At 43.0% G+C, this 27,311-nt stretch overlaps 1 protein-coding gene across 1 annotated transcript in view; it reads right to left on the bottom strand.

Moving 5' to 3' along the window:
- Positions 1 to 1,802: 1,802 nt before the first annotated feature.
- The window catches only part of adarb2 (adenosine deaminase RNA specific B2 (inactive)), a 219,484-nt gene continuing 193,975 nt past the window's right edge, over positions 1,803 to 27,311 (bottom strand). Inside the window, exons 7-11 of the mRNA XM_039616890.1 lie at positions 23,943 to 24,094; positions 22,264 to 22,432; positions 12,824 to 13,005; positions 4,547 to 4,728; positions 1,803 to 2,242 (exon numbers count right to left, since the gene is read on the bottom strand). Of these exons, the coding sequence (XP_039472824.1) occupies positions 2,066 to 2,242; positions 4,547 to 4,728; positions 12,824 to 13,005; positions 22,264 to 22,432; positions 23,943 to 24,094 (862 nt within the window). The 3' untranslated portion in view covers positions 1,803 to 2,065. The remainder of the gene's footprint in view (positions 2,243 to 4,546; positions 4,729 to 12,823; positions 13,006 to 22,263; positions 22,433 to 23,942; positions 24,095 to 27,311) is intronic.

Genomic DNA, 27,311 nt, shown 5'->3' with positions numbered 1-27,311 from the left:
TATTAAGACTTAAAATTGGTCTAGAAACTTTTTTTTTAAAACTCATGGCCAGATCATTTTTCTAGCTTACAGTAAGTTTGCCTTCTCTAAAATATAAACCCACATCTGGGGCCACACGGGGACTGCAGGAAGCGCGACTGGCTGCCTGCGTTTTCTCACCGTTTGGACAACAGCAAGGAGGTTAAACCTCTCATGAATGGCCTCCTTTTGAAACATCTAACAAAGCGATTACGCTGCTCACAACAACGGCTGCTGCCCTGCGTTAATGAAAGAATGTGAATACAGTGACTCCAAGAGGTGGGGGTCATTAAGAGTCACCTATAGACGGCAGCTCCAGTGCTATTAATCTTCATCGCAAAGTCCAATCACAACAACACCCAGTCACTCACTGTTGCACAGGTGATCATAATGTCATTATGGGTATGATCATAATAAATCCAGCTTTAGGGAGCAACAGAAACCCTAAGGCCTGGTTTCTCAGGCAGGGGTGCATAATTAGGTAAAAGGGGATGTCACACAGTGTGTTTGAGTGCAAACTGCCCACTTTTAAAGCAATTTGTTAAACATATCTTGGTGTGGAGAATCACTTCTGCAGCTTTTTAAGATTTCAAATGTAAGAAGAAACTCTTCCACATGCAGTTTTTGTGAAAAGCCGCCCGTGTGTCCAGTCGTCTGATCTCCAGTAAAGGCTTGGCTCTCCAGCTTTGACACTGTAATGCTGCCAGGACAGGGGCTCACAGCAGGGGCAGGACAAGACACAAGAGCGACCACTAGATGTCACTCTCACTACTCTGAACTGGGCCGCAAGGCTACCTTGACTAAAGAGAAAAACAGCAATGACAGAGCAATATGAAGACTATAAACATTTAACTGATCTAAAAAGACAAAAAAAGGGGAAAAAAATCACCAAAAATGCTGCGTTCATGAAATATGCAAAGACATAAAATAGTGTGATGTGCAAATTTACAAAAAAAACCCTAACAAACTTCACTCCAGGGTGGTCATGACCACAGAATGACAGCTTGCTCGGGTCAACGAGGCTTCGCTGATGACTCGCCTCCATAAGCAGCTGCTATTGGTGGCGACAAGATTAGCGATTAAGATGCATGGAAACGGGCAAGAAACCGGGTGGAAAAAAACAAAAACTCAGGTCAGGCAGGTCAAAAGACAAAAGGAGGAGAGTAAATAAACCACTCCCCCTTCTCCTCCATCACTCCACGCACTCAGGGCGAGCTGTAATGGCTGCGTTTATGTACCTCGCTTTCTCTTTTTACCCAGAGGGGTGAAGATGAGAGGAAGGGAGGGATGGGAAAAAAAGGGGGGTGTATTAACCTGTCCTTGTGTCATGTTAAACTCCAAGCGTGGCGGGGAGAGGTGAGGAGAGGAGGACGAGGAGGTGGAGGCAAGGAAGGAGACAGAAAAGAGGGCAAAGGAGGGAGCGACGGAGAGTCAAAGGGTGAGTTAAGAGGAGGAGGACAGCGATAGAACGAGAAAGAGAGAGAAAGGTGAGCTCTGAAGCGACGCTCCATCCTTCTTTTTCCTCACTCATTCTTCCCTTCCTCTTTCTCTATCACCCGTCACTCTGACAGGGCCGGTAATTGGACGAGGACCTCTCTCTCTCTTTTTTCCCCCTGCTTCTGTCTGTCTCGCTCTCTCCCCCGTGGCTCTACTCCTCAGCGGGAGCCTTGGGGCCCGGAAATAGCTGATGACAAGATAGTGGCTGCCTTTCATTCCCGCTCAAGGTTACCCCACCCTTCCCTGACAGCCACAGAAGAGCTTGGGGGTGGAAGGGGGGTCACATTTAGGTGGGTGTTTGCTTAAACTTGTGTGTTTGTGTGCTTAAAGAACACCAACTCCACCCTCGTGTCCCGTTTCTTTTCAGCCGTCCAGTTAACCTTCCGCCTGTCGTCCTGGGTGTACGTGTAGAATGAAATGCAGACACACACACACATGCTGGGCTGACAGCCTTGAGTTTAGAGGTTAAACTGGGTTGTGAAACATAGACTCATTGGACCCTAAAAAACAAGAGATGGTTAAACAAACACACACACACACACTCTCTCACTCAGTCCGACAGCAGGAACTGCTCCTGCTCTGGGGGTTTTTTGACCCAGGTGCCGAGGCCCATTTCCTGCAGAGACCTGAACCACTGCTGCTTCGCTGTCTGGTAAGGGCGCGCCGCCATCTTGGCCTCGCCGTACATGAGCTGGCGGTCCGCCGAGCTGGACGGGTGGATCCCCAACTGAAGAGGGCGAGGATGACCAGGACAGAGAGGGAGAGAAAATGACGGGTGGAGAGGGGAAAAAAAACAAGAAGAGAGAAATTGAGAGTCAGATAAGAGCGGAGTCAGACGTGAAGACGGGGATGGAGAACAGAAAAAGAGAGAGAAATAAAGCCGGGGCAGAGGGGCGAAAGGTTTAGCGAGCAAAACAAAGCGAATGAGCCGGCACAAATGCATTTGGGTGGGGGCTGGGAGCAGGCGCAGGGTGGAGGGGGGCTTCAACAGCTGTGTAATCTCCCCATTTAAATTTCACAAGCAATTGAACATTCTCTGTGCTTTTTGTGCATTCCTATTGTCGCGAGGGGGGGGGGGACAATGAAGATCGGCGGAGAGACAAGTGGGGAGAGAGAGAGGGAGAGAGCAAAAGTTTCTTTTGGAGATTAGTGCGACTGCTCTTGCGTGGCCCCTTATATACGGCGCGCAGGGAGCACTTAGGGTGGGGGCCTCCTCGAGTACTTCTCCAAATAATTATGGTTTCATAGTCATTATGCTTTAACGGCCGCCATTTGGCGATGCAGGCAGTGTCTGTTACGTAAAGTTTCAGAATGGAAATGAGAGTGCGGCGGGTAAAGATCCGAGCTGCCAGCTTTTTGATAAGCCGCACAGACAGCAGATGTTGCCAGGCAGACAAATGTATCTACGGCAGAGAGGAGATTCCACATTTCCACTGCACAGAGCTCTCTGCGTCTACGCGTGTCTGTGCCTTTTGACTGCTGGCATGCATCACTGTAGTTAATGCTTGGGTGTAGCGGCTGTGCGCACGGGATTCCTAATAGCAGTGGATTCCATATTGTTTCCAACAACAACTGAGCAGTGCCTTTGGCTTTGCTGCACGAGAGCGCTTGCAGGGCACAGAGTGCTGAAACGTGTAAGATGTGATTATTGTTCAGGCTCATATTAATTAAATAGGACATCATAATATTTTTCTGGGAACTAAAAGATACAATGTGGGCAGTGTTTTGTTTTTTTAATTAACTTTTCATTTCGTGGAACTTTATCCACAGCAGACATTTCTGCACATCATAACAAACAAAAGAACGGTGTAATTATTAGTGTGGGCCGCGTTCCATTTAGGTGTTTTCTCTAAAACACCGCAAGAGTCTAAATGTTTGCTGTGAGAAAGTCCTGCAGAAGGAGTCAGTGATTCTGGTGAATCGAATAAAACTGAAATTAACTAAGTTCATCTGGACGTCACTGCAGTTCCTCAAATGTCCACTTGAGGCTCGAGCTGAGAGTGAATGCTCAACTTTACAAAAGGAAGTAAACAGGTTTCAAACTAAAACAAGAAAAAATATTTTTGTCTTTATTGCTAATTTATGTCTTCATAGCAAACCTGAGGTAGCCGAATTATATATATCTCTTTGTATTAACTGTATCACGGCTCAAAGAAATGCATTATTGCTGCACTGCCATTGCACTGCAAGAACTGTCTGCTAGGCATCACCTCAGATGATCTGAGTCACTGATCTGGACTGATGTGGTGTTTGTCAAGGAGTTAAAGAGCCCATCATAACTTAAATTATGCTAGTAGAGCACTTCACTCTCAGGCTGCAGTCTTACTTGTGGTTCCTCAGGAATTTAAACGTAGAATGGGAGGCAGAGCCTTCGGCTTTCAGGCTCCTCCTCTGTGAAACCAGCTCCCAGTTTGGATTCAGGAGACAGACACTATCTCTACTTTTAAGATGAGGCTTGAAACTTTCCTTTTAGATAAAGATTATAGTTGGGGCTGGATCAGGTGACCCTGATTCCCCCTTAGTTATGCTGCGATGGGCCTAGGCTGATGCAAGTGTTTCTTCTTCACTCACCTCTTTTCTCTCCCTGTGTGTTTATACACTCTTTTCCCCTCACCCCCATTCGGTTACAACAGACGGCCACCCCTCCCTGATCCTGGTTCCTCTGTGGAGGTTTCTTCCTGTTAAAAGGGAGTTTTTCCTTCCTACGGTTGCTAAGCGCTTGGTCATAGGGGGTTTGTCTGATTGTTGTTGTTTTTTTAAATAGTATATTGTATTTTGTAGGGAGTTAAACCTACTCTATAAAACACCTCGAGGTGACTGTTTTTGTGAATTGGTGTTATATAAATAAAACTAAACTGAATGAATGTGAAGTGCTGTAAACTACAGTTCCTTGAGTGGCCACTTGAGGCTGACTCCAAAAACCAAATCAGTCCCCATAAACTCCCATGTAAAGGTTACCCCCCGCCACCCCACTCCCACCACAACATAAGGTCTCAGCAACTTGACCTTTGCCACGGGTGCCTTCCCTCACCTTGCGGTACAATCTGTTCCAGCGGGTGAACAGGGCGTGCTTGCAGAGACGCGAGGGTGTCCCTGAGTCTCGTCTCCGTCCAGTTGCGGTGTTGACCACCTCCAACTGTGCGTCACCCAATGTCCAGTTGACGCTCACACATGACGCCTTCCCCGGCTGCTGATAATCAGCACTGCTCAAACCTGTGTGGAAGACAAGAAAATACAAATGACATTATGACATGTCACATGATTTTGTAAGTGAAATTTTGCATCTGTATGTTTTCTAAACCTCTGCATTGTTATTTCGTTTAACTTTCTCCCACCCTCGCCTCACTCTTGCCCTGAGGCTGGAAAACATACAGTTTTGCAGTGATGCACAAAAACGATACCCCGATGGCTTTGTAAGTGTTATAGTTTTGATACTCCTTTAGAGAGCAGGTTAGAAAAGGAATGAAGGACATAAGCAATGTGTTTTTATGCTGTAAATATCATCTCCAGACTCTAAGATCGACTGCTGCCTACATTGGACTGTCACTCTGTTCTCCACTCTCTACATTTCTTTTTGAAATAATTAGCCTCGCAGCAAAGCACACAAAGCGATCAGCAGAGGTAAGTGAAAGAGAGACAGCGGTAGATGGAAAGTGGAGGTGAGCGGCGATCACACGGGCTCCGTGGAGAGAATTAGCCGTCTGCACTGAGAACACAGGCACTGGCAGAGGTGCTGGGCCTGTGGCGGGAACAGAGCTGACAGCAGGGTGAGGAGCAAATGAGGGCTCAAGGCAAAATGTTCCTGAGAGGCCAGCGTGGGCGTTTCATAGAAGCTGCATAGGAGTTTGGATTCACACCCGATTGTACAGCCTGAAGCAGGAGAAAATGCTGAATCTAAGCGGCACTTTCTGGGACAGAAAATGTAACAAATATGGAGTGCCAAAATCTGCATTTCTTCAAAAGGCCACTTGAGGCTGGATACAAAAAGCAAGTCAATCCCCAGAGACTGCCAAGTTAAAATGCCAATTTTTACTGCAGAAATAACTATATTTAAATCCTGGTACAAGAAAAATTTTGATCTCTATTGCTAATATGCCTTTCACACAGTACGGGTGTGGATTGCTTTACAACTTAACCATTAAATTATCTCATGTATTAAAGATATGCACTATTAAAGTTTGCAGAGGGTGACAAATTTTCACCACTAGATGTCAGTAGATTGCAGATTGCAGTTAACTGAGTTCTGTTTTTGTACCCCTCCCAATTCATGTACATAATCCTAGCTGCTGTGTTTCAGTCAGCCAAAAGAGATCAACAACTACATTTAGATTATACCACATAATAGTTGTGGCCAGTCGGCACATTTCTACTCCCCTACCGATCAAATCCAGTTCTAAGGAACACTTCCCGCCTGCTGTTTACCTCAGCTGTCAATGCCGAGTGAGAAGTGTCCACCTTTATTTACACTGGAAGAGGCTGTAAAACTTTCTGAAAGGATCCAATACAGATCAATGAGCCAGAGGAGCTATCTGTTGACCGACGACAGTCATACTGAAGTGAGTTGTTAGGTAGCAGTGCTGTTTTTGCTGGTGTTAGCTGCAGTTCGTTCGTGAAACTTTATTTGAACTAGATGTAACAGTTTGACTGAGGCATTTAGCAAATAAATCCTCATACAATGTGAGAATATAAACAAAATGTTTATCAGAAGGAAAGAAAAGGAAAGGATACTCGAGTCTAACGTTAGCTGGCATAATGTTAGCTTATAACCAGCTGTTGTTGTAGCCTGCTCTTCCCATTTATCCAGTTATGGGAGGGTCGCAGTCTAACCTGCTGACAATTAGTAATTGTGACAATAATAAGCATATTTATACTTGTTTTGTGTCTTAGAGCCTGGCTTTAGTTCAGCAGATGAAGCTTGAGATGAAGAGGAAGAGGATGTCATTTTATTAAGATGCTAGTGCCACTGATGACTTTTTTTCTTCTCCGCCTTTGGCCCACTATGTATGTAGCCGGTCTCTAACCACATACATAAAATGCAATTAGTCGGAGGGGAAATGTCCTTCCCAGCCACAGCATTTAAATATAGTGGGGAAACATGGCATTTCCAGAAAGTGCGAACCCGTTCCCATATATTCGTCTTCGTAAGTTTATGAGAATGCATCAGTTTGTTGGAAGATGTAATTATTATTATTGTAATTATGAGTACAATATCTTTTTTTTTCAATTAACTAACTTCAAAAAATTACTGACTGTACCTTTAAGTATAAATTTGTTGCCATAACAGGCACAAACTAGCGGCTACATATCATCTTGGATTATTCTCTTAACTGCATTGCTCAAGTGTTTTTGGTGAGTAGAATTTTAGTGATATTTATTTATATATTAGCACTAATTAGCACTTATCCGTGTCTGTCCGACGCACCCATACAGTTCACAGATGTTGAACAGACTAATTTGTAGTAGCTGATAAATTTGTACTCCAAACACGGTCCATTCTGCCTCTAAAAACCGACATGACTAAGGCCAACATGCCAAATGCGAAACCTCACATTGTTGGTCCACAAACAAATGGGTGCCTCAGCCATCTGTTATACACATTCTGTGGTTAAATCACATAGGACAGATGCCTCCTAGAACTAAATTTTCATTGTATATTTGTATATACGCTAATTGAGATCATGTGTTATCCATTGGTAACTGCTGTATTTTATGTAAAGCTACCTTTAAAGAACTGGAAGGCTTTTCTGGACTACTACAGAAGCATACTGGGCCCACTCCCTATGTAGATATAAGAAGCCCATTCTAAGCTAACAAAACCACAATGAGATGTACTTAAAGGCGATTATACGCTAATGAAAAATAAAATCAATACTGTATTACATTTCTAGGAATAGAGCCCTGTAAATTCTGCACACTGGAGCATTAATAATCACAGCTATAAGATGTCTTTAAAAAGGAATCGCTGCCTCTGATTCCAGCTTGAGTTATTTATTACATCATGCAACATTAAAGGCTCCCCTTATAGAAAATCAGCGGGCAGAGTCTCTGTGACGGCTGAATAACAGTTGCTTCTGATCTCATCGCCTGACAGACAGCTTGTTATATTACAATACCAGATCTACAATACCACAATACATGCCTGCAGATCATTTCCTCCTTTTCCACACTGATTTTCCTGTCTTCACTCTTCCATTTACCAATCTCACCTCTCCTTTTCTGTTGCTCCTTGGAGCTGGAATGAATCGCCTGCCACGGTAACAATCCTCCGTGTCTCTTATGTATTACCCATCTCTTCTCTCTTGTGCAGACGCACCTCTTTGAACAAAAGACCCTCCTATCCATCCTGCTTTTTTCCACTCCTCAAGCTCCATTCATGGCTCATTTCTTCCCTTCAATGGGCTTGACTCCTCTGTTTCTGTAATAGCCAATTTGATGTTTCCTTCATTGAGGACTTGATCAATTTCTCTTCTGGGAAGTGTTTGGCAGACATGAAAAAGGCAGAATTAAAGCCTTTGGTTATGGGATTCAGAACTGTACAGTGCACACAGGAGCAGCTTAATATCTGAGGCTGCTGTGCGTTCATGTGTACACAGTGCATCTATCCTGCATTATTGTAGTACTGCAGGGCTGTAAATGTGTGCCTTGTTGGGTGGAGAAGAAGTGAAGGATCAGTGAAGCAACAGGTATGTGAAAAGAGGAACTTACTCATTTTCTGTGTCAACGACTGGATTATAAATGAAAGGTTGCTGGCTCAAATCCTTTAAAGCACTTTCTATAAACATATTTTAAAGACCAGATTTTAAAGAAAGGTAACCCAAGAAAAGGGAAAATGCAGATTTTAAATTGATTTCATTCATTAAGGGAAAAAAAGCTATCAAACTCTATTTGGCCCTGTGTGAAAAAGTAACTGTCCCCCTTGTTAAGTTATGAATTCACTGTGATTAACCACATTTTTTGGAACGCTGAGTTCAGTTTCACTAGCCACACCCAGGCCTGAGTACTCGTTGACCTGTTGGATCAGGAAATCCTTTAAATAGAAAGTCTTTGTCAAAGCGAAGTAGACTAAAATATCTCAAAAATCAACACATCATGCCAAAATCTAAAGCAACTCAAGAACAGCAGAGTCAGTCTGGAAAGGATTACAAAGGCATTTTAGGACTTTGGAACTCCAGCAAACCAAGGCTGGAGGAAAACTGGGGAAAACTAGGAACGGCTGTTCCTAGTCAAAGTTTGGACATAAATCCAATTGAGATACTTATGCATGACCTTAAACAGGGCATTCATGCTCGAAACCCCTCCAGTGTGGTTGAAGACCTGCAAAAAGACCATCCATGACCCATCCATCATCCTTGACTGTGGGGATGGTGTTCTTTGGGTCACACACAGCATTTCCCTTCCTCTAAAAATGAGACATCAAGTTGATGTCAAAGAGCTTGATTTTGTTTTATTTGATCCCTGCAATTTCTCTTAAGCTTTCTCATTTAGATGTTTACTGGCAAACTTAAGACGGGTATGTACATTTGCCTACTTAAGCAGAGGGACCTTGTAGGCACTGCAAGATTTCAATCCATTATGGTGTAGTAGGTTACCAATGTGGTTCTTGGTGATTGGGGTCTCAGGTGAGGATCTGTCACCTTTCTTATGATCACCCCACGAACCATCATCTTCCAATTTCTTCCATTTCCGAATGAACACACCAGGAGTTGTCACCTTGTTACCAAACTTCTTGCTGATGGTCTTGTAGCTCAGTCCAGCCTGTGCAGATCTGCAGTCACTGATGTCTTTCGACAGCTCTTTGGTCTTGTCCATGGTGGTGGAGAAGATGGAATGGAAGAAATTGATTCTGTGGACAGCTGAGCTTTATGCAAATAATGAGCTGAGATCAGGAGTATCTGTAATTGACTGATTGATTGATTGATTGATTGATTGATTGACTGCAATCTGTCTGCCACATGGACATATAGCCAATCTGTGGAAGCCAGAATAGTGGGTGGGTTGTTGGAGATCAAATACTTATTTTACTCAATGACATGCAGATTAATTTATAATTTTTATGTAATGTTTCTTTTTAAAAAAAAACAGATTTTAGGTTGATATTCTGTCTCTTAATTTCTTTTCCCCAAAAATAATAATAAAAAATAGTAACTGATCATTTTATTGTAAGTGAGCAAACAGCACCACTGATGGATTGCCGATGATTACTTGATGTTAATATGTAATGAGTAACTGATTACATTTTTCAAGTAACTTTCCTCACAGTGACAGCATCTTAATGCAAATATGTATCAGACCTCAGAACAGCAAAAGCTAAAATATGAATTTTAACACGTAGAGAAAAGAGGGTGTAGCTGTAAAACATGCATGTGCACCGATCTATCTGCAAAGCTCCAAAAGTGGAGCACGAACGTTATTAATGTTTCCTTTATCTGCTGTTGTTCCGATTCCTCTTATCCTGAAACAACAAAGCCCCGCCACAGTTTGCGTTCGCTCAACAGCAGGACGAGAGTGAAGGACAAGTCAGTCCATCGATGCGTTTGGCCCTCGGGGTTCAGGTGGAGCCGCTTTGGCTGTGTGCGATAAGAACGGGCCCTGCGATCCCCAGGAATTTCTTCTGGGGGTGTCGCTTTTAAATAACCCTGGACTCACAATAGCCTGGGAGCTCATCAGAGGCAATGAAAGGCTGGCGGAGGAGATGAGAGGAATGGGAGGGGGCGACACACATGCAGTCATCTGAATGCGAGTGAAGCTCTGCGTTTCTTTATTCCCGCCCTGCCTTGCTGTCTCCCCTTGTTTTCCTCAGCCTGTCTCTCTCTCGGTCCGAGCTCCCTCTCAGATTGAATGGCTGTCCGATAAGGGCTGTGATTACATTGATTTGGCGTAGGGCCATCTCCACTCTCTGTCCATCTCTCTCCCTGCCTTCACCCTTCTACCCTTCAATAAACTACTCATAGTACTACAGGTGCAAAGATCTGACAGTCTGAGACACACACACACAGAAAACACACAATCAGAGTTAGACAGGACGACAGAGCATGTGCAGGACACCTCAAGAAATGGCGTAAAGGACATTCGACAGCATTAGTGTGGCTTTAACTGGTGGGAAAAAGAACCTATAACAGTCATTAAACACACTTTGTAGCTATGATAAAAAACGAGATAAGGAAGAATGATGAACAAAAAGATCAAACCTGACCACAATTTTCCAAATATTAACCGCAGCTTGTAATATCTAAAAGCAAAGACTCAAATGACTCCATTTAAAAAGCCAAATCATGAGAAATGCTCGCTGAGGCTGCGGTCTGAGGGTTCGGTGATAAATTCATCCCAGCAACCATCACCAGAGGACATTTCAGTACAATTATCAATCTCGATAAGGACGGGCCTCAGGAAATCTTCGCCATCATGGCAACCAGACAGCCCCTGTGCCCTTCAAGAAGAGCATGCAAAGCCATGTATAGTAGATATGGAGATGTTAGCCACAGAGAGCTTTTGATATGATATAACGTGTTTCCCTGTAAGTGACTGTCACTCTTTTGTTTATATCAGTGATCCCTAGCAACCAAATGTGTCCTACATCTCTGTGCGTGCCTGTCGCTCAGCGGCTCTGCCTGGCCTAGATCTGAAGTGATGGCTGATGCAGTTTCTACCAGTTGGGTGTCATTCACATCCTCTTCCAGCATTCATCCTCACTACAAACACAAGCCTCGAGTCTCAGCGGAGCCCTGGAAGCAGACGCGCCAAACAACTTCTTCGTTTTTACTTGTCTGACTGGCAAAATGTAAGTGTAGAGAAGAAGTGGTGTATGAGTTTGCTAAGAGTGTGAGAACGTGTGTCTGTGTGTGTGTGAGAAGGTGGTGTAACATATGATCTGTTATGATGCATCGCGCCTGTAGCTGACATTCCTTAAAAAGAATACGTGAAAACAGAGTACTGTATACGAGGACATTTATGTAGTGCAGATCTCTAAGCATGTGTGGGTAAGTCGCTATATAAAGGCAGGCTGAGAATAGAAAGCAGACTGTAAGCCGAAAAGAGGAAATACAGAAAAGGCTGAAAGTGATCCAAGCACAGAATACATGTTTAGTGGGTTTTAACAGGTTTGCTGAGTAGGCTACAGGCTGGTGCTTGTGTTTAAGAATATTTTAGGGGTATTCCCAAGAAACAACCTGTTGTCTCTGAAAGTGAGTCAATCCACATTGAAGATCACTTTACAGGAGACTCAAACATGTACTTTTAGTATGCAAAGTAATATCAGAATAACTTGGGAGCTATGAATGTACCTTGCTAATCAAGCTAGCTAGCTACACTTGAAAGAGGAACCCTTTACATGTTTATCTTACCATAGACTTTAAAGTTATCAATAAAGTTAATGGACTATTATTTTGAAGCCTCGGTTTTGTCATTTTGGCCCACAAAATACTGGATTTTGAAACTTGATCTGACTGTATATGGATGACGTGGGTGGAGAGGACTACAGTGATAACCCAAGAACACTAGGCCTAACTCACCTGTTTATTTTACTAGTTTATTCAAACTTGGGCCATCTTATACACAAGGAACACAATACTGTAGTAAACAAGACTTGGTAAAAGTAACTGAAACCATAAATCCATCAGAAAAATGTTCTCTGATGTCATAAATCAAGTTAGAATTTTCTTTGCAACCAGAGAAGGTGCCCCCCGTTGGTCAGTTTTTAGAACCAAAGGCTACGCCCAACTTTAATATACAGCCGGTGATGTGTAGATAGACCATTTGGAGCATTGAAAAATTGTTTCCAGCCTAACACAAAAAAGCAGTCTGGGCCTCTATGGGTAACTACTCACTTTATAATAACCCTAATGGGATTGAATATAGCCCACCTAAGAAGACAGTCGCTAAAATCCTAGCACCGAAATTCCAAAATGTAAAAAAGTCCAAATCCAGTGGGTCACATTAAATTAGATCCCTCTTTTATACTATTTCTGATTTTAAAAAGGGCTGCTCTGACCACTGAATTCACTCGCTTCAGGTCAAATTTGTTTCATGTAGTTTTCAGTTATAATGAACATCACAATTTTGACATTTGGGACCTGTTTAAAGCAATGCCACCCAAAGAAGCTCCAAACCTAAAGCAGACAACCCCCCCCAGACTTTTATGTGCTACATCACCAGCAAAAAGTAAAAGTATACTGTATAGATGTATGAAAGACTTCTATTGTGTCACCTTCTATTGTGTGGAGACTTCCCAAAGTGGATAGAGTGTACTCATAAGTGTATTTTACAGCTACTGCCCAGAGATGCTGTGTGGCTGATTATGTCGTGGTCATACCGCTGAGCAGGGGCTGGTTGCGTCTGTATGTGGCAGGCAGTGGGCCCAGGCGCTCCTGACGCTGGTTCAGAACTCTGCCCAGATGGCCCGTGTGACGCAGGCTGCCAACGGTCATGCTATGCAGGTACACTGGTTCCACAAAATGGCTCAGCAATGCCCCCTGCAGGCCCAGGATGTTCCATCTAGGGGTAGGGAGGAGGTGGGAGAAAGAAAAGAGAGAAGAAGTTAAGGAGGGAAGAGAGGAGGAAGGATGGAATGAACAGCATTCGTGAAAATGTGGGCGAAGGTGCGAGTGTAGGATGAGGTGTGTGGGTGAAAGGAAGAACGAAACGCAACAGTTGGCCAAAGAGAGGAAAAGGAGGAGAGGAGACGGAGGGGTGGAGGGGTGGATAGAGAGAGGCAAAGTGGGGAAAACGAGAGAACGAGGCAGTTGTGAGAGCTTCGATGACAGGTGGAGACAATTTGATCATTATCTTGATGTGGGACGTGATGAATAGCAGCAAGTGACCACACACGCTCTCACGCACAAATGTCCTCTTCCCCCAGAAACACAAACCGCCATCACCAACAACAACACCGCCAAAGGTCAGTACATCAGCATTCATTACCTGGAACAACACATTACCACGTGTGCATTCATCAGCGCCACGGAGGTTAATACACTGCAGGGCTGCAGAGGAGCCTCAGTCGACTGCTCGCTGTGCGCGGATCTCCTTGTGGTTTGTTTAGCGATCCACAAGTGACACAAAATCACTGTGTGGCTAATCCCACAGGCCACGTCGGCACCTCAAAGTGTAGCCGGCCCAATCTGAATTTAAGCAGCAGATGCTAATTTATGCATATAAAATGATAATTAGCGTGTTTAGTATAATCCCTGCCCTTCGTAAATGAAGAGGAATCCTGCTGTTTACCTAAGCTGTGCACCGGACTTTCATCAGAAGCTTCTAATTTTTACATCACTGTTCTTTTTGTTAATCAATGTCTCCTTATCATGGATGCAATTACACCCCACATCCCCCCCACCACCCCTTCCCAGCTTAATAATCACTCATTACGGCTTCCTTTGCTTCCCCAAGCAGTCAATTAACATCACCAGCTTTCTGGGAATCACTTAAACGGGCTCACAAAGCAGCAGCCCGCCCGCCTCTGCTTTACCTGCAATCTGTCGCCAAGATCTGTCCTTCCTTCCCAAACAGAGAGGAGGAGCTTTGTTCAAAAAGCAAACACGCACGCACGCCCAAACAGAAAATACTTTAGCCTGAAATATTAATTTACCCAGAAAGCGACACCGTGAATCAGAAACATCTTCTAATCTCATGCAAGAAAAGACAGCCATCTGGCTTGGGCGTGTGAATCTAGAGAGAGGAGAGGGGAGAGGACCTCCTCTCTCTCTCTCTCTCCCACCCTCAGTAAACGCCGACCATTAAAGTAATGTGTTCATCTGCATAAAACTGCGGTGGAATGGAGAACATCATCGTTATATGAAAGCCATTTAGGCCCCTCAATTAAATCCAGCTGTCGGCTTCGAATCAAATATTAGTGAAGAATCTTCACCGAGGCCCCGGCCTTAAGAAAACACGACGACAATCGGCGGGTGATGCGACGGCCACTGTTATCAGCTGTGTTTATGATAAGAGCAAAGATCCTAATATCCCCTCTGGTCAAAAGCTGAACTAACGATAATAAAGTGCAGGAAGTGCGAGGAAGTGGAGGGGAATAAAAAAGTAATGGGAGGTTGCAAAATGAGCGTGACAGAGGACAAAAAGAGTATCCAGGGGATTGCTTTAAGATTGCAGTGTGTGCTCGTGTGTGTGTGTTCACTCTGTAGCTCTAAGCTCCTCTCACTTCCACCTTCCACTCCTGACCTTGATAAACTGGCCCTCTGTGACCCACTCAGTTTAACGATGGCCACCGATCATTTACAGCGATATAAAAAAAGAGGAAAGAGGAAGCTGTGGAGCAAGGAGAGCGCGTCTGCTGTCTGGCCGGGCAGGATGCAGTGAAGAAGGTGGTGAGCGGGTGGGCGGTGGGGGAGGAAAGCAGGGTTGTCCCTTCTCCCTCCCCCGTCACTCTATTTTTTTGTAAAGTAATTGCTTTCACCCCTGTTGGTGACCTGGGTAGATTTAATCACACCATCTCCAGCCCTGGCCAACTGAATCAAATTGGTCAAATTAACAGCGGCTACACAGGAGAAGGGTTCACCTCTCGCTCGTGCGCTCTCTCTTTCTCTCTGTGTCTGTGCCTCTCCTTTGACACACACACACACACACACACACACACACACACACACACACACACACACACACACACGCGCGCGCGCACAGCAGCGGCTCAGCTGTAGTCCTGTACGGCTCGGCTGGCACAGCGCGGTGCTTACTAAGCTAAATTCACGGGTTCGGCTCCTGTTGAGGCAGAGTCGTGGCGGAACAACTGAGACTATATTAAAAATTGATTTCAGATATTTCAGAGAACGTCAGGTGTAGAAGAGAAGAATTACAATTGTTGAATTTCTTTACTCGGTACAGTGGTGAATGTTTTTAGCCGTGCTAGCAAATTTGGAATATTTCAGTGGGAAGGAATGGCTTTACTGGAGACAATCACAGTTTTGTGACATGCCATTGTAGGGGCTAAATTTGTGTTTGAGCGATTATTTCTTTGTTGTAACGATGCTTCTTGGCAATAAATCTTATCATGTGTGAAAGCCTGTTTATTTCTCCTTAAATGGGGCCACATTTGTAAGGAAAATGCATTTGTTGGTTGCTCCCATGAAAAACTTGCCAAATTTTCTCTGCCAATGCCAAGCAGCTTATTCAGCTACCAAAAGCTTCTTCATGCCCTAGATTCAGTAAGATGCTGGAAACATTCCTCAGAGATTTTGGTTTATGTTGACATGACAGCATCACACAGGTGCTTGCAGATTCTTCAGCTGCACATGCATTTAGCAAATCTCCTGCTCCCCCACATCCTCTGTTGGACTGAGATATGGTGACTGTGACCTCAGTGAACTGCCCGTCATGTTCAAGAAGATTTGAGCTTTGTGACACGGCATTTTATCCTGCTGCAAGCACAAAGGAAATTTTTGGCACAACTTCACCTGCTTCCAAAGTGCATTGGGGAAGAGCAATAATCTAAAGAGGCTGAAGCTCCACCAACACTAGTGGTATGAAGAATGACTTTATTACCTGATCAACGTGTTTTAGCCTGTGGCCTCTGCCAGGCCATCCAGGTGGTGTATACAGGAGGCAAATATCCCCACACTACTGCACCACCATCAGCTTTCATGATGTTTATGCAAAATTCTGACCCCACCATCTGAATGTTGCAGCAGAAACTGAGTACAGCCAAAATAATAACATATTTATTTACTATTAGAATCATTATAATCACTTATCACCTCAAATACCACCTCACAACTTTAAATTTGGAATTATATTTAACATTATTATGTTTTTTTGAATATGTATGCGTGTGTAGCAGCCTCCAGTGTGAACACACTAATGCCTCCCCTCTTCACACATGGGCAGCGTGAAAACGGAGGCAGAAGAGTAAAGCTGTCCTGATGTAACGTGGCCATCTGTCCTGAACTGGTCTGACAACATGTGGACATGGGTTCTATAGTAGTTTTGCTCTCTCATCATATATTACTGGGTCACTGAGTCTGTTTTAAACTAACACTGTTGTGCCAGGAATAAGAGAAATCAATGAATTAGAAATAAGTGATTAAAACCACAGTTTTAAACTGTAAACTGCTGCCCTCTAGTGGGCTGTGACGGCACTACAGGTTAGAGGTGGGCGGTACCGGTATTGGTATCGATACTGATACTGATATTGATATCAGATAGATACTAGTGCGAAAGCGTCAATACTTTGTTTCTCTCCTTTAAGTTAGGTACAATGCAATAAATTGCATTAAATAATTTTTTTAGAAAAGAAAAATTATACATCAAACATGTTTAATGAAATGTGTCAGTGTTGACTGGCGGTTGATGTCTATTTTATTTATAGGCTATAGCATGATAAACAACAAAATCTGACCAAAAGTGCTTCAGAGAGAAGCTTATTTACATTCTAGGTCTCAAAAAAGGAAAAGAAACCCCCCCCCAAATACATAAAAAGTTGAAAAGTGTGTTTTATTGTTTTAACTTATTATTATGGAAAGCAAAAATCATCACAGTCATTTTGTGCTCAAATTGAAAATTATACATCTCATAAATCATAACTTGGTCTTGGACTTGGGCATTTAAAGTATCGGTACTGGTATCAGTATCGGCAATACTAGCCCTGTATTTACTTGGCATCGGATCAATGCTAAAATTTGCAGTCCAGAACCAACACTTCAGGTGGGCTGGGTGAGCCATAAAAATTATAATCCAATATTTACAATGAAGAACATTTTAATTGTGCATTATTTTTCATTTATTTGACCAGTTGTTGACCCGAGGTCTATTTTTTATTCCTCTTAATTGTTTGGGAATTGTAACTGACAGAAGAATTCATCAGTTTTAGAGAAATGGTACTGAAAAGGTGGCAAAAGAAAACCCTTTCATGGCTAATTATCATCAACAAGCAGCTCACAGCAACAGCAAAATTAATCTATGAAAACCAAGAGAAGTAGCAACAAAAAGCGAGCACCTATTGTTGGCTTTTACAAGTGTGAGAACAGAAGACATCTTAGTGTTGATTAGAGATGTAATTAAGGGTTTGGGCAGACCACAGAGGTTTGTCTGTCCCTAAAGTGGGCTGCAGAAGTCTTGAGTTTGGAATATTAGTCATAGCAGCCTTTACCAACTATAGACCACAGTGTGTAAAGGATTGTATGACTAATATGTTAGCTAAATAACAGGCAGCACTACAGATCTAAACAAAGCCGTGATTAATACACTAATTCATTAGAATGGGATTAGCTATTCAAGTCACATATGGGAAATCAATAGTCACCCCCCCGGACTACAAAAGATTTCTCACTCTGCACAGCTCATGTTAACACACCATCCCACACACACACACACACACACACACACACTGATGCATTTGGTAAATATCAGAGAACCCTCTCCTTACATCACATCTAAAAGTGCTTTATTTAAACAGAGATCTTTCCTTCTCATAAGGAAGCTAATCTCCTAATAAGTTTAACCTTTCCACCAATCACTTTAGCTTTCATTTCTTAAGTAGACCAGACATCTCCTGGGTGAAGGGGGTGAGCTGTTTTTTTTTTTTTTATCTTTTCTTTTTCTCTTTTAAATGAGCACAATCCATGCAGTAATAACTGCAATGCTCACTCATATAATTAGATTATCATTTCAATAAATGAGGCATAAAAACAAATTATAAGTCAAAGCTGCAAACTGAACAAAAGTAGCAATTTTACAAAAGTGTATCTATCACCAAAAGTCAAAACTAAAACCTGTGAGACAAACCTACTTAATCTCAACAAGAGTGGGCGAGGGCAGCACTCTCCTAAGAAGCACTGAGAGAGGGGAAAGCTCTGCCAAGGAAGCTCACTCTCTGGCCAGAATGGACTTTTAAGGCGACAGTATTGTATTTTGTATATATTAATTGTTTTCTTTGTTCTTTCGAAACATACTTGAACAAGTTTGTAATGCAGTAAAAATCAGATAAGGACAGCATGGCAGCTGTTTACAATGATTACACAAACATTATGTATGTATAATAACTGGAAATGAATTACTTGAGCTCATTAAATAATATTATACTACAGTATATTTCGAACTAACTAATCAGCTTATTCTCTTTTTCTTGAGAATACTTGGAGCCAAGTCCAAAGAAAAAAATGAGGTCAGAGGTCAAATGTGACCCTCTCTGTATGTTGACAATACACACTAGGACTGGGCGATATATCGAGTTTTTAAAAAATATCGATATATTTTTATATGCGATATCAGATGTGACAATATCCTTTATATCGATATAGTAAATGTTACGTTATAATTATACTTGTGGAGCCGCAAGTTTGCCTCTCTTTCATCCACTTTTGTCTCTATGCAACGTTACTCTGCCTCGCCTCTCCTTCACTGAACACAACTCCCCCTCCTCCCCCATAGCTTCACCTGCAGGCAACGACAAGATGGACACGGCAAATCTCCGTTAACGAGTAACCGTGGATCGCCCCGTGCATGGGGCTGGATGACGTCAACGTGTTAGCGAGCTAACTGCGCTAACGAGCTAACCGGGCTAACGACTGCATTTTAGGCCATGCAGCCCCTAAAATCCTTTCATTTTCTCAAAAATCGACAGTGTGCCTTATGTATGAATTCTGGTTGTGCTTGATGACCGCGAACCGATTTTATGTGATACACAGCGCTCAGCAATCTGTCAAAAAATGTTTTAGTACGACTTTGGTAAGCTACGGAGCTGCACCGCTTGATGGATTGTTGGAGCATTACGGCTACCGAGGAGCCTCGCGGAGTGATACGTACTGTGCTTCAACGTAATATTACCGTATTGTGTGTGTATAAGGACCATAAATGGCACCTGTTAAGAGACATGGTTACGAAGCGGATTTGTGTGTGAGGATCTAAACATATTCTACGCTAGATTCGACACAGCGAACACCATGAGACCGGACAGTGTGCGCATCGCAGATGACGTCAGTGCACACACTGTGTCTGAGGAGGATGTGCGGAAGGGCTTCAGGAGGGTGAACGCACGCAAAGCTACTGGTCCGGACGGGATTCCCGGCCGCGTCCTCAAGTCATGCGCAGCTCAGCTGGCTGGAGTGTTTACACACATCTTCAACCTTTCCCTCTCTCTGTCTGTAGTCCCAGCCTGCTTCAAAATGGCCACCATCGTCCCTGTACCCAAATCCTCCACCATCTCCTCATTGAACGACTGGCGACCTGTAGCCCTGACCCCCATCGTGAGCAAATGCTTCGAGAAGCTGGTCAGGGACTTCGTTTGCTCTTCACTACCCGACTCACTGGACCCCCTACAGTTCGCATACCGCCACAACAGGTCCACTGATGACGCCATAGCCCTGACACTACATACTGCCCTGTCACACCTGGAGAAGAGAGACACGTATGTGAGAATGCTGTTTGTAGAATACAGCTCAGCATTCAATACCACCGTTCCCTCGAAGCTGGACAGGAAACTGCAGGATCTAGGACTGAGCAGCTCCCTCTGCAGCTGGATCCTTAACTTCCTGTCTGACAGACGCCAAGTGGTCAGACTGGGCAGCATCACCTCATCCCCCATCACACTGAACACTGGTGCTCCACAGGGGTGTGTACTGAGCCCTCTCCTGTACTCACTCTACACCTATGACTGCACAGCCACTAACAACTCCAACATCATTGTGAAGTTCGCGGACGACACTACAGTGGTGGGTCTTATCACCAACGGTGATGAGACGGCTTACAGGGAGGAGGTCAGCGCCCTGACCCACTGGTGTCAAGACAACCATCTCACCCTCAACGTCACAAAGACAAAGGAGTTGATAGTGGACTTCCGGAGGTGCAGAGAACTACACACCCCCATCACCATCAACGGCGCTGCTGTGGAGAGAGTGAGCAGCTTCCGCTTCCTTGGCGTACATCTGGCTGAGGATCTCACATGGTCAGGACACATAAACAAAACAGTGAAGAAGGCGCAGCAGCGCCTCTTCTTTCTCAGGAGACTGAAAAGATTTGGCATGAGCCCCCGCATCCTCAGGTCCTTCTATCGCTGTGCCATTGAGAGCATCCTCACTGGATGCATCACCACCTGGTATGGCAACAGCACCGCTTACAACCGCAAAGCTCTCCAGAGAGTCATGCGGTGCTCTGAACGGATAATTGGAGGTGAGCTTCCCTCCCTCCAAGACATCTACAGGAAGCGGTGCCTGAGGAAAGCGGGGAGGATCATCAAGGACTCCAGTCACCCCAGCCATAAACTGTTCAGACTACTTCCATCAGGAAGGAGGTTCTGCAGCATCCGGTCCCGAACCAGCAGACTGAGAGACAGCTTTTTCCACCAGGCCATCAGACTGCTGAACACGTCATAGACACCTCACCTTCACTAGTCAAGTCAAGTCAAGTTGGTTTTATTGTCACTTCAACCATATACAGTTAGTACACAGTGAAACGAAACAATGTTCCTCCAGGGCCAAGGTGCTACATGCAACATAAATTTACAACATAAATTAACAGAAAACACTAAACTAGCTAACTAAGAGGCCAGACTGACCTAACATAAATTACAACATAAATGAACAAAAACTAACTATCTAACTATCTAAGGAAAACTTGGTAGGTAGGTAGTGCAGGAACAGTAAACATACACTACAACACTACTTGAACTTCAACATTATGCACTCCACACTGTACATTAATGCCACTGTTTTGCACGTCCAACTACCAACCTCTGTATATTTATATATTTTATTTTATTGTTTACTCTATTTAATTTGTAAAATATGTATACACACACACACACACACACACACACACACACGTAGAAAAACATATTTAGTATACACATCCAGTAATGCATATACTCTTATATATTGTACATATATTTATTACTTTCAGATTTAGCCATTCTTATATTTTGCTTGTTTTACGTTATTGTATTTTTGCACAACTCTGTTGCTTGTTAAGCTCTCACACAAGAATTTCACTCGCATGTACTGTACCAGTGTACCTGCACATGTGACGTGACAATAAAAGTGATTTGATTTGATTTGATTTCAAACTCAAGGCTGTCACGCAGTAGAACTTGGGAACAGAGCAGCTGTGAAATCGGTCTGTCTTTGTTATTATGCTCAGCGTCTTTTTAGTTTACATTTTAACTGCACAATTGTGAGCTTTTTGTTATGCACAAAAACAACATTGTTTTCTTTTATTTATGGAGAATTATTATTTAATAAATGCTGATAATTTATTTTTGAGTAATTTCTTCATGTACATCTACGCTGTATGTTAATAAAAGTGCCTGTGTGACATCTGGGACACAGCTTTGACTAAGAACTCTCTTTTTGTTCTTACCTTATGGCTTTAAAAATAATATCGAGATATATATTGTATATCGCCACCCAGCTAAAAAATATCAAGATATCAATTTTGGGTCATATCGCCCAGTCCTAATACACACCCCAATTGTAAGAATCATAGTTTCTAAGTTATAAGGCTTTTTGTTGACAAATAAATCACTAAGCTGATCTTGAAGACATTGGCGGATATAAACCAAATTTGATTGGATTGTTAACATGACGCAACTCTGCATGCCGAGAAGGTTTTACAGGAATTGATGCAAAACTTTTCAAGCTATCGTGTTTACAGACAGAATGATGGCGCGCATGCAAACACAACCAAAACCACAACCTCCTTGGTGGATGTAAAAAAAGAGTGGATGCAGGATATGTGTGTGTTATTCTGGACACACACAAGAAAATGTGACTTTAAGCACAGGAAATGTTGGGCACACGTGAGCGCACTGACCTGGTGAGCTTGTCTGTGCAGGACATGGTGATGAGATGTTCACCCTGAAGGACACCGTCCCAGGTCTGGGCGGGTCCCCGGCAACGCACCGGCACCGTCCCCTCGCCCGACTCGATTTTGGTCCGCAGGTGACTCCGATGCTTCCTCATTAAGTGTCTGCTGCTGTGCACTGAAAGAATAATGCGCACGATCGCAGTTTTACTACTTTACAAAATCATTTCTTACTACACATCACCAGCCAGCGTCATGCAGTCTGCCAGTAATGAAGTCGCAGATCTCATCTCTCAGCAGTCAAGAGGGTTTTCCAATATGTCTTTAAATACATTACATGCTAATATACAGCACGTCTTAAGTAGGAGTTGAATTGTTTGCATGAGTTGCAAAGCTCTCAGCTGTTACAGTCTGTGTGTATGAAGCTGTGGACTTTCAAAAGGTATAACAGAAAAAGCAGATAAACAAGAAAACATTACTGATATGCAAGTTTAAAGTTTCGAGTAGGGAATTAAACGTATGAGTTTGCGACTGTCTGCTGCCTTACCGCTAATGAAGCAAACACTTGACTGGACTGTTTATGAATGCGTGGGCTGTGATTTTTGGGAGGGAGGAGGAAGCCCTGGAGCGATGCCCTTTTGAAAGTTTCTATTTTATTTTATTTTATTCAAACTGACAGAGAAATCCTTGCTTTATTGACACCGTTAGCAAGAGCGCAAGTACCTTGATCCATTTAAGACGATTTCACGTGGTTTAGCGTGGGCGTTCAGTGTAGCATGACCTCCACAGGTGCTGACAGTGGTAGTTAAAGTTTTTTACTGTTTGGATCATGCCTGAGTGCAGTTTGCATGTTCTCCCCGTGCCGCTGTAGCTTCTCTGCGTCTCACTGCGTGTCACCCCATGACACTCTATAGCAATATATACGCCTTTGTTGCACCGTGACCAAATGTACATATGCAATCGCTGTTTCTGTTTCCTTTCTTGAGCCTTAAACCCCACAGTGACACCCTCTTCTTTTTCCTCTCTCCTCCACGGCTGCTGCTGCGGCTGATCTGACAGCAGCTAAAACTTAAGCGCCGACTTCCAACTCAGAAATGTTTAAGAACTGTCGGGAAAAGGTGCTCGGTAATTTTGTAATCGGTGAGAGCGCACAGCATTACATTTAAAAGGTTTAATGCCTAAAAAGTGTAAAAGCTCTCTCTAATGACAGCCTTTCTCCTTCTTTCTTTCTGTCCGTGCTGGTTTCATGAAAATTTCACTGCACTGTAGCATGTACTTGCGGAGCTTAAAAAAAGCAGCTTCAGTCAGCGAAGGACCAGATTACATTTCTGAACTCGTAGGCCACCAGAAAACTGCTGGGCAAACCATCTAAATGAGTATACAATTTATATTCAGTCGGTAAGCAATAAAATGTCATCTAGTCAGCACGGTGCAACTGAAAAGAGGCCAAAGACAGAATGTGACATGAAAAGGATGGCAGCTTCTTGTGAAATAATACAAGGAGAGCAGTGGCTTTCAGAAAGTCTGCCAGAGAAAATGATCTCTTTATAACGTAAGACACTGTCTGAGAAACTGAGAGAATGACAGCAGTAAAATGGATTATATGTGTATTAAAATAGCTGCATTTTATTCATTGAATGATGTTGACTTTATGGAAAACAAGGAAACAGAAAGAGAGGGTTTCTTACGGTCAGCGGTGATTTCGTATGGAGAGTTGAGCCTCCCGTCTCCACATGGCGAGGTGCTGATGTACATGTGGAAATGGATGTTGTCTCTCAACCTGTAGCCGCACTCTTTGTGGTGCACAAATATCGACTCCTCCCAGTCCTCCGGCCTTTTACTTTGGCAGCATAAAAAGGAAAAGACAACAAGAAGGAGGGAGATTGATGAGAAAGGTAGAAGCATTTATCACAGCAAAGGACACAGATCTGCACTTTTCTTTTCCAATGATGAAGTGAGTTGACATGGACAGAGATGGACACTGGCCCTGTCTCTGACCACAGACAATTCTCCTCTGTCAGACGGAGTCCTGGACATTACTCAGGCTGCCCATAATAGTCAGAGCGAACAGGGGGAATGAGTTTAACCTGTTGGCAAGTACACACCTTTGAGTCATGACACTGTCATTGTGAAGGCCAAACGAAGTAAATATCATTTAATATAAAACAAATGTACATAAAATGAAAAAAGTACAGCATGGGTTTGAGTCCATTAACAAGAAGTTGTTAGATAGGCACTGATTATATGTACTAAGACAAAAATCAACTGTGTAACATGAAAAACACGAGTGGGCTAAAAAAGATGACGAACTACCAGATCCCAGGAGTAGAGCCCACAAAGCAAACTGCAAAACTGTGTTCAGCAGCAGCAGTTCTGTACAACATGGCCACAGCAGCCACTGTGGACCTCTATACATCCATAGGCTGGAGCTTTCCTTGTCATGTGACTTTAGCACTTCCTGTTTCAAATCGCAAAATTAGTTGCTCTTTGTAATATGTGCTACTGTTGCAGGTATCTGGCGGACTGTTTGGTTAACATAAGTAGAAGTCATGTATAGCTAACAAGCTATGATCATAACCAATTCTGATTGTGAAAGGTTGATGTGTAGTCCATATGTACAGTCATGAAAAAGAAGGTTTTCTAGTGTTTGCACTCTAGTTAAAACACAAGTACACGCCATGCTTCAATAACTTGTAGAACCACCTTTAGCACCAATAACTTGCCGTAATCATAATCGGTATGAGTTTATCAGATCCTCATATTACTGTGCAGGAATTTCTGCAATTTCTTTTTTACACTTTATTTACACTGTTGCTTCAGTTTATTGAGGTTTGTTCTCTTTAAGTTCCCCATACAACAATTCTAAACTTCAAGTCTTTTGTTTTTCAGCTATTGTTGTAGATTTGCTGGTTTGCATCGTTATCGTGTATGACATCGATTTCAGCCAAGCTGTAGTTGCTGGACAGATAGCCTCACATTTGTCTCATGTGAATACAACTGAATACTCTGGTATACAAAAGAGTTTATGGTCATTTTAATGACTGCAAGGTGCCCAAGTCCCATTGCTATACAGTGGTCCCTCGCTATAGCGCGGTTCACCTTTCGCAGCCTCGCTGTTTCACAGATTTGTTTGTGCAATTTTGCATGCTTTTTTTTTTTTTTTTTTTTTTTTTTACAGCGCATTGTGTTCTGCATCCCGATTGGCTGTAGATCATTGTCAATAAATCTCCTCCTTGCAGTGTCTCCTGTACAGTACAGAATGTGTTCAGCTTGTCAAATTTACATAAATCTTCGCTTGCTAGCAGTGTGACTCTGAAGTGCTGTACTGTATGCTTGTAAGTTTTCTCCCCAACAAACACAACAATGTCGACGAAACGTTTTGCACCATCAAAGGCACCTGCGGCAGCACCCAAGAGGCAGAGGAAGATGCTAATCATCGCACAGAAAGTTGGACTTCTGGACATGCTAAAGGAAGGTAGAAGTTACCGTATTTTTTGGATTATAAGGCGCATTAAGGGAAACAAAACAGTCAGATAAGTCAAACTTTACTCAACTCATTCTTCTTGCTTCCTTTACTTCCGTACCATTGATTCATTAATGTTGAGTTCTCTCGCAGCTGCTTTATTCCCATGTTCTGGACCTGAAAACAGGGTTTGATCTTTGGTTTCATTCTATAATACTGGACTTATTTTTCTACAAAGGTTTGAACTTTGAGAGAGTTTAACCAAGAGAGAAAAGTGAGAAAAATGTTCATGCCTGTCTGAGAAAACTGTATAAAGTGTGTAGTGTTTTACAGCCTTAAAACATCAATAATAATTGTAAAAACTAAATTTCACCTATTTTAGAACGTAACTCCCGCGATAAACGCGGGACCACTGTAATAAGCACAAATCATTACCCCTCCACTGCCATGCTTGACAGTTACTGATGATGGATTGTTTACATTTGATTATCAGCATCTGGCTAGCAAGTATAAAGTAGCATCAAAAAGAAATACTCTAGTATTTCTAATTTATATTAAACTTCAATACTTGAGTAAATTCTTGATCCATAAGATAAGATGGTGGGATTTTCTAAATGAAAAACCGATTAGTGGTAAAACTGCAGGTTCCAATATTTGATTCAGGACAGTTGAATCCAGTGTTTATAAAACATCTTCTGTCAGTCAGGTAAATGTTTATAAAACGGCCAACAGGAAATAATCATGTAGTTTTTTTCTTGTGTGTAGGAATAAAGCTGTCATTACTCACATTCACATACGGTACTATATAAAAACTATGCCTCATAATGCAAAGCACGACCGCACTCTTTATATAACCTCTCCTCTGTTTCTGATGTCCTTTCACTGAGTGTAAATATGGCAGTTCTGGCATTTTGTTTGGTCGTTTCATTATGAGTTATCTTCCCCATTAGCCATTTTACTCAGCTGCAAAGTCTCCCTACCTGCCATCCAGCATTGTGCTAAGACAAAAAGTCAGTGCTGTGTATGCAAATATGACATTCAGCCATCTAGACTTCTATCCACTAATCTGATACATCAGCCTTGCAATCGAGCTCCTGGGGGAGCACAAAAACATAATATATGCTCATGCACTGGAGGCAGTTAGGAGTCAAAACTCATCAGGGCTGTCTCGTGATACTGGTGAAAAGCTTGGTGAGTTTGTGTGCACCAGCGCGCGCTGTACAGGTAGCAAATGCCCACAAAGTAGATAAAACAGCACTAAAAACAAAAGGGCCACTGAGACACGGAGCTGAACCGGTTGAGTGTGTGATAGTATGCTTAGTTAGCTGAAGAGAACAGCGCGCATATGGCTCGTTGATTATTGAAAAGTCTCTTGCGAACAAAGCGGTGCTGTTTCCATGGAGCTTATTGTAGAGGAGAGAGTATTCTTTGGCACTGCAGGGGGAGGTCATAACGAAAACATGTAATGCTATTAAGCATACTGTAATGAGTAATGCAATGTCATGCATGTTAAAGCTGTTAGAGGAGCCTTGGAAACTCAAGTTCGTGAAGCCTACGCAACATGCTGGCAAGAGTTTAAATTAGCGATTAAAGT

Source organism: Oreochromis aureus, linkage group 9, assembly GCF_013358895.1.
Source record: "Oreochromis aureus strain Israel breed Guangdong linkage group 9, ZZ_aureus, whole genome shotgun sequence".
NCBI classification, from domain to species: Eukaryota; Metazoa; Chordata; class Actinopteri; order Cichliformes; family Cichlidae; genus Oreochromis; species Oreochromis aureus.
The sequence above is the reverse complement of the archived record's forward strand: the minus strand, read 5'-3'. Positions and strand labels throughout refer to the sequence as shown.